General features: G+C 38.6%; 1 protein-coding gene across 1 annotated transcript; it reads right to left on the bottom strand.

Annotated features, from left to right (window-relative positions):
• Nucleotides 1-1,791: 1,791 nt before the first annotated feature.
• Nucleotides 1,792-9,808, bottom strand: LOC126878812 (uncharacterized). Its single transcript, XM_050641718.1, has 2 exons — nucleotides 8,998-9,808; nucleotides 1,792-1,861 (listed from the first exon to the last, which is right to left on the bottom strand). Exon 1 carries the CDS (start codon nucleotides 9,757-9,759, stop codon nucleotides 9,052-9,054), a length of 708 nt encoding a protein of 235 aa, XP_050497675.1. The 5' UTR covers nucleotides 9,760-9,808; the 3' UTR covers nucleotides 1,792-1,861; nucleotides 8,998-9,051.
• Nucleotides 9,809-11,622: the final 1,814 nt, after the last annotated feature.

Consider the following 11,622-nt stretch of genomic DNA (forward strand, 5'->3'; position numbering starts at 1 on the left):
GTAATTGGGCGGTACTTGGATGGATCTTGGGTGTTATTTTGATCCTTGGGTATTAAATAAGTAGTTCCCTGAGTTAGAAATGATGGTAATTCCTGCGGATTAGAAATAACATGATTAATTAATGTTGATAAGCACTCATGAATACTCCAAAACTTTTTAAGCCAGAAGTTCTGGACTCCGTCTGGTCCAGGAGATTTCCAGTTATGAAGCTCTTTGATGACATTTGAGACTTCTTCAGTCGTGAATGGTTCGTAGTTAGCAGTGACGTAGTGGTGACAGTTGTGCGTCGTATCTTCTATCCAGCCAGCATTGTTGTTAAAAACAGCTGGCGTGGAAAGTTGATTTCCCCAAAACTCATGAATTTCTTCTTGGCTTGGGTAAGACTTGTCGACACTTTCTACGGTGGAATTGAGTTTTCGGTAGAACGCCTTCTCAGAGTTCTCAAAAAGTGCATTGTCACATTTTCGGTTGTTACTAACTTTATACCTTCTTAATCGTCCTGAATAGACGGAGAGTTTTTGTTTTAATGTATCCAGACACTGTTGGGCTGTGTTATTTTCTGGATCGTATCTCGAGTGTCTTGCAGTGCTCCGCATTATTTCTTCAGCTCTCTTAATGACCTTTCTACTTGTTACACCTCTTACATATTCTGTAACTTGACCAATATCCCTACGCAGTAATTCAATTTTTCCGAGAAGTCTTTTTTCCCAGGGTGCAGTTCTGTTACCAGTCCTTCCGTTATTAGTACCCCGTCGTGTTCTGATCTTAACGCCCATTACATTAGCAATTGCTGTTGCTGCACAGTAGATTAGCATATGCAGATATTCCAATGTGTGGGCTTCTACGACATAATTGGGTAGGACTTCAGTGTTCACAATTTGTAACAGCGCACCTAGTTTCTTACAAGAGTTTATTCGTGGTAGCGGTGGTCTGCTAAGTGGATTTGTTCCATTAAACTCTTGTACGGCACGCGCCATTTCGTTTGATAGACTATCGCGCAACTCGTTGTTTTCCTGCTGTGTATTGTCAGGTTGAGTTTCTGGTATGGGAATCTCAGGGATCTGCTCATCAAGGATTTCATTAGGGACTTGATCTAAAACTAGCCCTTGGTTGCTAATCTCCCGTTCGACTTCGCTTTTGATCGTATTGCGTCTAGCCTCTGGGATAAGGTTGTTTCTTATGATTACCCGGTTTTGATCTGATACTCTTTGCTCCGATACTTGAATATCTGGGTACTCCCTGCAAAATTCGGCATACAGCTGTTGTCTGTAGCCTATCGTTTCTTGACCGAAGTTTGTCACCTTATAATAGGAGCGCAAAATGCTTTCGTTAATGGACACAGTCCATTTCATCCGCTGCCTCGGTCGTCCCGCTTGAGTGAGCGCCGGCTGATGTTCCAGCGCAGCACCTTCAGCGGGTGGAGCTCTTGCTGTTGTTTGGCTCGCTTGTGGTTGTTGTTGTTGTTGGGCTGTAGCTGATTGTATGACAGGGGCCCGCCTCCTCAACACCCTGCCACCGACGTCCCGCATGCTGTCACGTCCAGCGCCGGCTCCAGACGTGCCCTGGCGATCCCCAGGCAGCGATCCTAAACATAAATTATTATTCTCCATTCTCATGGGTGTGCATTTTATACCTACTGCCAGGTGTCAGTTTTTGTTCCACGGCAAGTATCCCTGCTACTCTCTGGGTACTGGCGCTACGAATACCCAGAAAGCATCCCCCATTCGCAGGGGGCCGCGCCTGATAGAAGAACTGACAAAAAACTCCCACAGGTTATTATTATTATTATTATTATTATTATCCAGATTTAGCCATACGGCTCACACTCCCTCTAAGAGGAAAATTGACTCATCCCAGATACCTACGTTATCAAAAGGATTGAGCTCTGGTGGGACTCTTTCCGTGTTATCGAGCCCTAGGTGACTTGGAATGCAGGTGTATCTCCCAAAAATTTTCGTACACTTCTGGCCGTCGCAAGTAGTACAGCTTTCTGCATGGTCTTGTACAAGAATTCATCTGTACTCAGTAGATATATCTTAAAAACACCCTGTAATTATCTACAATAATTACTTTCAGTTATTTATGTCATCAAACAATATTACAACCTTCATTCGATTATATAAATATTGTTAGCCCAGATCACGATTCAACTAATAATTGCAGAGTCAATTATAAACACTTTTCATGGTCGATGCTGAATAGGCATTTCTAAATATATAAACAGTTAAACTATAACAAGGGAATTCTTTATTATTATATTAGACATTCGTCATTCTATTTTGGTGATCAGACGTAATATTTCCACATTAAAGATAGTGTCTCTTTCTACACGAGATGTTCTTTGGGTGCGGTGCTACCAGCTTATACTAATGCGAGTGTAAATAAACCAACTCAACAAGTAAGCGTATCAATTATTCCACCCCTCGGATAAGGGATAACCACCCTCACCGGGAGAAGATAGCCTTAGTGCCCAGGGCTGTCATATGGCGATCCAGAACCAGGGAAGAACTTAGGACTGGTAAACAGGACAGGTATGAAGAAACACGTCAATGTTCAGGCACCTAGACCACCTTAGACAACAGTGTGGTATATGTAAAATGGATGGAGACATCAGGCCGACGCGGAGCTGAAAATGGAATAGGATGGAGATGGAACATCGTGGGACAATGGACAATGGACAATGCTATGGAACGTGCAGCGAGGACTTGTGATACGAACAAAGACGTGTAAAAGTGGTAAGTCCATATTAGCTATTTTTATGGTATTTCCTGATTAATATAAAGTATAAAGTATAAACATTATGTGCTACCTTAATTACATTAATATATGTTTCAAGTTTACCTATTTTTACTTAATTATTCTATTCTATTACCAATATTTATCAATATAAAAAGATTTTTTTTACCCTCATATTAAGTTATTATAGGACGCAATGATACAATTTTATATGATTTTTTTACATATTTATCAACGTATACCTTATCTTTGCTGACTTTTATTCATTTATTATTTGACTACTGATTTTCAGTACATTTTTGCAATTTTTATGATCTTAATATTTGCTATCGTAAATATACCTATCAAAATAAATATACGATATAACAAATATACGCTATATGCATAATACATTTAAATTATTATTCTAACTACTTATTTACAAGTGTTAATATAACGTTATTTATTTTTGAATTTTTATTACTACTGCAATTTTTACATATTTTTACCATATATTGACGTATTATTTTATCTCTATATTTTTTTTACTATATATCTATATACTACATATCTATATACACCGTAAGACTATCGAATTTATATTTTCGCTAAGAAGTACAGAAGCTGAAAAAAAGAAAAAAAATTATGTATAAATGAGTAGCAACAAAGTTACTTGGGAAGATTTTGTCAAAATAGTTGAGGAAATTGCACAAGAAATAGACAGGCAAAGCAGAAGAGTCTTAAAGAAAAAAGTTCCGAAATCTAAGGACATAAAGGAAGAAGTAACGACACAGCTAATTAAAGCTTATAACAAGTTCACACAATTGACTAGGAAAAACTGGGAAGCACTTTCGGACAAACAAAGGGAATCGTGCAACAAATATTTTGGAAAAATCAGAGACAAAGTTATACGATCATTTCAAGCAGTAAATGTGAGAACAGTGGTTCCAAGTTCAATACATCAACCAATCGACAAGGAAGTTGAAGAGGAACAAAGCGATGAGGAAATAGAAGAAGGAAAAAGCGACGAGGAAGGAGAAGAAGAAATAATTAACGACGAAATAAAAGAGAAAAAAGGTGACATAAAACAAGATATAACAATATTAAACATGGCTTTGACAATCAATGAATTTTTGAATATCGCAAGCAAGATATTGCCCAACGAGTTCGATGGAAGCGCAGGGAAATTACAACCATTTTTAGACGCATTAGAACTACTTGGGAAATTGGCAGAAGGTCATGAAGACACAGCTGTAACGCTAATAAAAACGCGACTCACCAATAAGGCTAGGAACCTAATAACCACAGAAGATACAATTCCACGGATAGCTGAAGTACTAAAGAAAGAATTAAAAGGTGATAATCCGAAGAATTTAATAGCCAAATTAGCCAAAAAAAGGCAAGGGCATAGAGATGCAGCAGTGTACGCATCTGAAGTGGAAGAGTTAGCAGAACAATTAAAAGTAGCATACATAGCGGAAGGAATGCCACTTGACTTAGCAAAGAAATATACGACGGAAGCTGTAGTAACAACAATGAAACGAAACGCTAATGCAGAGAAAGCTAAGATAATACTGGAAGCAGGTAACTTTACATCACCGCAGGAAGTAGTATCTAAATTTTTGTCGATCGATACGACTGAAGAAAATGCACAAGGAAGAGTCTTAAATTATAAGACAAACAAAGGCTGAAAGTGAACTCGCACTACAGCCAGAAGCCACCAAACAGACAGTAAGGAAGGTACTAAATAATTTAGAGGCGCATAGACTACCAATTTTGTCCTTTGGAGCAGAACTAATCTCACCAAGACTGAGCATTAGGGCCAAAAACAAAATAAAATGCAGCAAAAGCATAGCAACGGGATTGAATCATTTCGATTTAAACCAAGCGTTGGTACAGCTTGATAAGCTGGCGGTAGAGAATGCAGTACGTAAAGTAAAAATATACGTAAATGATATTATTTTTAAAATGTGCACAATTGATGAATTTATTAAAGAAGGAAATAAAAAATTGAAGAATATAGAAATATACATATGTGAAGTACCAGAAACAATAAAAGATGACAAAGAAAAACACAGATTGATAGAAGAATACCATAATCACCCGATGTTCGGAGGACACGTAGGGAATAACAGACTAATTAAGAAGCTAAAGGCAAGATTCCGATGGAAAAATTTGGAAAAAGACGTAAGAAAATACGTAAAACAATGCCACAAATGTCAAATTAACAAACCGAAAAGAACACATGTCGAAGAGTTCGTGATATCGGACACATCTTCCAAACCATGGGACATAGTATACATAGATACAATAGGTCCATTCACGAGAAGTAATGAAGGTAATAAATACTGTATCACAATGTTGTGCGAACTGACAAAATACGCGGTCAGCATACCAGTGTGCAATAAAGAAGCAGAGACAATAGCAAGAGGAATCTTTGATCATTTCATACCAACATACGGACTCATGAAGCAAATAAGAACAGACCAAGGCACAGAGTATAAGAACGAAGTAATGCGGGAATTAACAAAGCTATTAAAAATAGAACACAACTTTTCAACGGCATACCACCCACAGTCCATTGGAAGTTGCGAAAAACTACACAGAACGTTGAACGAGTACGTAAGAGCATTCATAGACGAATACAGAGAAAATTGGGATGTGTGTTGCAGAATGTTCACATACTGCTACAATACAACCCCTAACGCGTATCATGGATACACACCGTTCGAACTGTTATATGGCAGGAAGGTTAATCTACCGGAAGACCTTATACAGGAGATTCAACCATGTTACAATATAGATGCCTACTACAATGAGTTACGATACAAACTACAAAGCGCACACGAGAGAGCCAGAACCTTCTTATTAAAACACAAAAAAGAGCGGCAAGAAAAGAATAAGCTCACAGCAACACCACAACACTTTAAAAGGGGAGACCTAGTCCTTTTAAAAAGGGATAAGAATGGTAAGTTTGATAGTCTTTATGTAGGTCCTTTCACGATAACAGAAGTAAATAACGTTAATTGTAAAATCAGAATAGAAAACAATAAAATCAAGGAAATACATAAGAATAGATTATATGCTTACAATCCGAAAACACAGTGAGTGACAAGTGTTACGAAACAATGTTGTTAAACGAACATTTTATATTATTTATGTATTTGCGTAGGCTTAGGAAGTTTGTATATAAAATAAATTTTTTGTATTGATTACAACACAGTATGGGTTGGTAGTACGACTTGCAAATTTCCCTCCCCGTAGTCGGAAAATTCCTAAAAAGGGAAGGTGTACGTACAAGAATTCATCTGTACTCAGTAGATATATCTTAAAAACACCCTGTAATTATCTACAATAATTACTTTCAGTTATTTATGTCATCAAACAATATTACAACCTTCATTCGATTATATAAATATTGTTAGCCCAGATCACGATTCAACTAATAATTGCAGAGTCAATTATAAACACTTTTCATGGTCGATGCTGAATAGGCATTTCTAAATATATAAACAGTTAAACTATAACAAGGGAATTCTTTATTATTATATTAGACATTCGTCATTCTATTTTGGTGATCAGACGTAATATTTCCACATTAAAGATAGTGTCTCTTTCTACACGAGATGTTCTTTGGGTGCGGTGCTACCAGCTTATACTAATGCGAGTGTAAATAAACCAACTCAACAAGTAAGCGTATCAATTATTCCACCCCTCGGATAAGGGATAACCACCCTCACCGGGAGAAGATAGCCTTAGTGCCCAGGGCTGTCATAGTCTTATAAAGATGTTCATTGAGACCCAGCTTTTTTATGCTTTCGAGGAGGGTCTTCGGAATGACTCCAGTAGTAGATATAACAATAGGTATCGTCTGGGTACTTTGCATTCTCCATTGTCTCCGTATTTGAATTTCCAGATCTCTATACTTAGCGATCTTTTCAGTAAATTTACTACGTAGATTATTGTTGTTAGGTATCGCCACATCAATTAGTGTTGTTTGTCTTGTTAATTTATTAACTAGTACGAGATCTGGTCTATTATGTGCCACTGTTTGGTCTGTGAGCACACTGCGGTCCCAGTATAGCTTGTAGTTGCCATCCTCAAGCATACTCTCAGGAACGTATTGATAATATGGGAGATGGTCCGTTTGGAGAAGTCCCAACTTGTTAGCTATCTCTTGATGAAGGATTTTTCCCACTGCGTCATGCCGTTCCTTATATTCAATTGCAGCAAATGCTTGGCAGCCCCCTGTAATATGTTGGATGGTTTCTTGGGCTTGACATCCATATCGGCATCTGTCGTTTTGAACCTGAGGGTCTTTGATGATATATTTCAGGTAATTTCTGGTTGGTATAACCTGATCCTGAATGGCCAGTAATGAACCCTCCGTTTCAGGGAACATCTTTCCTGATGTCAACCAATAGTTCGACGCTGTATTGTCGACATAGTTTTGGCTGACCTCATTGGGATGTCGCCCGTGCCGAGGTTTACCCATCCAGGCGCGCAGTTTTTCGTCCTTAGTAAGGTGGTTTAAGCGCATTTCTGGTTCCCTCAGTTTGATCGGTGTTGTGTCATCTACTGCGCAAATGGCGCGGTGTAGAGTAGATGTCTCAGCCTGCATCTGAAAATAAGTTCTTAAATTAGCAATTTGTTTATCTAATTGCTCACCTATATCCATAAGCCCTCTTCCTCCTAAATACCGGGGTAATGTCGTTCGTTCTACTGCACTTTTAGGGTGGTGTTTTTGTGCCTTTGTGAGGCGTGTTCGTACTTTTCGCTGAAGATTTTCTATATCCGTTTTTGTCCACTTAACAATACCAAATGAATAGCTAAGCGCGGAACAAGCGTAGGTGTTTAGTGCCTTAAACAAATTTTTACTGTTAAGCTGTGAACGAAGCAGCTGTTTTACCCTTCTTATAAACTCAGTAGTTATCTCAGTTTTCATTTGCTTATGGTCAATTTTCCGTGCCTGCTTTACTCCAAGATATTTGTACATATCGTTGTCGCCCATGGCCTCGATGTTCTGGCCATTTTGCATATCGAATCCACCGGGCTGTACCTTTCCTCTGACTATATTCAAAACACGGCACTTGTCTAGACCGAACTGCATACTAATATCATTAGAGAATGTTTCTACAGTTTTTAGCATCTCTTCTAGGTGTTCTCGAGTGGAAGCCATTAATTTCAAAAATCCACTAGGAAGAATTTCCTGTAGCTGGCTGTATACCATTAATTACAAGTAAAATTTAATAAAAAATTTTGGTCTTGGTAAAAGGTATATTATTTTAAAAAGCCCTATAGGGCTACAAACATCGAACAGAACGTTTTCGCTCTAAAAAGAGCATCATCAGTGTTGCAAGAACATGGTGAGCCAACCAAAAAATACGAAGGTCAAAGCCTTTCAAAAATGGACTAAAAGTCACATCAAAATGCTAACATAGCAAATTCCAAAGGATGGATATAATCCCTAAGGATATGGCCCTAGGATAACATATGACTCCCACACGTTGTAAGTGGGTCAAAGGTAACAAATTAGGTCATTATGTTACAAGAGCTGTTACATTGAGTTGCCTGTCAGCTCTTGTAACATAATGACCTAATTTGTTACCTTTGACCCACTTACAACGTGTGGGAGTCATATGTTATCCTAGGGCCATATCCTTAGGGATTATATCCATCCTTTGGAATTTGCTATGTTAGCATTTTGATGTGACTTTTAGTCCATTTTTGAAAGGCTTTGACCTTCGTATTTTTTGGTTGGCTCACCATGTTCTTGCAACACTGATGATGCTCTTTTTAGAGCGAAAACGTTCTGTTCGATGTTTGTAGCCCTATAGGGCTTTTTAAAATAATATACCTTTTACCAAGACCAAAATTTTTTATTAAATTTTACTCATTAATTTCAAATCATCCATATACAACAGATGATTGAGCTTCGCTACCACAGTATTATTGCTTTTAATGCTAAAACCTGAGTCAGTGGAGTTTAATAGCTGGAAAAGGGGGTTCAAAGCTAAACAGAACCACAATGGACTCAACGAGTCTCCTTGAAATAGGCCCCGGTTGATTGCGATATTTTCGGTTTCGATATTGTTTTCACCAGGTATTTGGAGGTGAATTTTAGTCTTCCAATCTCTCATTATATGCCTTAAAAAGGTCACTATGTTATCATCGACTTTGTATATTTTCAATATTTATTATTTCAATATTTATTATTATTATCCAGATTTAGCCATACGGCTCACACTCCCGCTGAGGGGAAAATTGACTCATCCCAGATACCTACGGTATCAAAAGGATTGAGCTCTGGTGGGACTCTTTCCGTGTTATCGAGCCCTAGATGACTTGGAATGCAGGTGTATCTCCCAAAAATTTTCTTACACTTCTGGCCGTCGCAAGTAGTACAGCTTTCTGCATGGTCTTATAAATATGTTCATTGAGACCCAGCTTTTTTATGCTTTCGAGGAGGGTCTTCGGAATGACTCCAGTAGTAGACATAACAATAGGTATCGTCTGGGTACTTTGCATTCTCCATTGTCTCCGTATTTGAATTTCCAGATCTCTATACTTGGCGATCTTTTCAGTAAATTTACTACGTAGATTATTGTTGTTAGGTATCGCCACATCAATTAGTGTTGTTTGTCTTGTTAATTTATTAACTAGTACGAGATCTGGTCTATTATGTGCCACTGTTTGGTCTGTGAGCACACTGCGGTCCCAGTATAGCTTGTAGTTGCCATCCTCAAGCATACTCTCAGGAACGTATTGATAATATGGGAGATGGTCCGTTTGGAGAAGTCCCAGCTTGTTAGCTATCTCTTGATGAAGGATTTTTCCCACTGCGTCATGCCGTTCCTTGTATTCAGTTGCAGCAAATGCCTGGCAGCCCCCTGTAATATGTTGGATGGTTTCTTGGGCTTGACATCCATATCGGCATCTGTCGTTTTGAACCTGAGGGTCTTTGACGATATATTTCAGGTAATTTCTGGTTGGTATAACCTGATCCTGAATGGCCAGTAATGAACCCTCCGTTTCAGGGAACATCTTTCCTGATGTCAACCAATAGTTCGACGCTATATTGTCGACATAATCTTGGCTGACCTCATTGGGATGTCGCCCGTGCAAAGGTTTACCCATCCAGGCGCGCACTTTTTCGTCCTTAGTAAGGTGGTTTATGCGTAGTTCTGCTTCCCTCAGTTTGATCGGTGTTGTGTCATCTACTGCGCAGATAGCGCGATGTAGAGTAGATGTCTCAGCCTGCATCTGAAAATAAGTTCTTAAATTAGCAATTTGTTTATCTAATTGCTCACCTATATCCATAAGTCCTCTTCCTCCTAAATACCGGGGTAATGTCGTTCGTTCTACTGCACTTTTAGGGTGGTGTTTTTGTGCCTTTGTGAGGTGTGTTCGTACTTTTCGCTGAAGATTTTCTATATCCGTTTTTGTCCACTTAACAATACCAAATGAATAGCTAAGCGCGGAACAAGCGTAGGTGTTTAGTGCCTTAAACAAATTTTTACTGTTAAGCTGTGAACGAAGCAGCTGTTTTACCCTTCTTATAAACTCAGTAGTTATCTCAGTTTTCATTTGCTTATGGTCAATTTTCCGCGCCTGCTTTACTCCAAGATATTTGTACATATCGTTGTCGCCCATGGCCTCGATGTTCTGGCCATTTTGCATATCGAATCCACCGGGCTGTACCTTTCCTCTGACTATATTCAAAACACGGCACTTGTCTAGACCGAACTGCATACTAATATCATTAGAAAATGTTTCTACAGTTTTTAGCATCTCTTCTAGGTGTTCTCGAGTGGAAGCCATTAATTTCAAATCATCCATATACAACAGATGATTGAGCTTCGCTACCACAGTATTATTGCTTTTAATGCTAAAACCTGAGTCAGTGGAGTTTAATAGTTGGGAAAGGGGGTTCAAAGCTAAACAGAACCACAATGGACTCAACGAGTCTCCTTGAAATAGGCCCCGGTTGATTGCGATATTTTCGGTTTCGATATTGTTTTCACCAGGTATTTGGAGGTGAATTTTAGTCTTCCAATCTCTCATTATATGCCTTAAAAAGGTCACTATGTTATCATCTACTTTGTATATTTTCAATATATCTATTAGCCATTCATGCGGTACTGAATCAAAGGGCTTTTTATAGTCAATAAAAGCAGTAAAAAGGTTTCTTTTTTTAATGAATGCCTGGTTAGAAATGACTGAGTCGATGATAAGCTGTTCTTTGCAACCCAGGGAACCCTTAGCGCATCCTTTCTGTTGAGGCTCTATGATATTGTTTAGAGCACAGTGTTGGTAGATACGCCGGGTTACACAGGATGTGACCAATTTATACAAAGTTGGAAGACAAGTAATTGGGCGGTACTTGGATGGATCTTGGGTGTTATTTTGATCCTTGGGTATTAAATAAGTAGTTCCCTGAGTTAGAAATGATGGTAATTCCTGCGGATTAGAAATAACATGATTAATTAATGTTGATAAGCACTCATGAATACTCCAAAACTTTTTAAGCCAGAAGTTCTGAACTCCGTCTGGTCCAGGAGATTTCCAGTTATGAAGCTCTTTGATGACATTTGAGACTTCTTCAGTCGTGAATGGTTCGTAGTTAGCAGTGACGTAGTGGTGACAGTTGTGCGTCGTATCTTCTATCCAGTTTATTTATTTATTATTATTATTATTATTATTATTATTATCCAGATTTAGCCATACGGCTCACACTCCCTCTAAGGGGAAAATTGACTCATCCCAGATACCTACGGTATCAAAAGGATTGAGCTCTGGTGGGACTCTTTCCGTGTTATCGAGCCCTAGGTGACTTGGTATGCAGGTGTATCTCCCAAAAATTTTCGTACACATCTGGCCGTTGCGAGTAGTACAGCTTTCTGCATG

Source organism: Diabrotica virgifera, chromosome 1, assembly GCF_917563875.1.
Source record: "Diabrotica virgifera virgifera chromosome 1, PGI_DIABVI_V3a".
Taxonomy (NCBI): Eukaryota; Metazoa; Arthropoda; class Insecta; order Coleoptera; family Chrysomelidae; genus Diabrotica; species Diabrotica virgifera.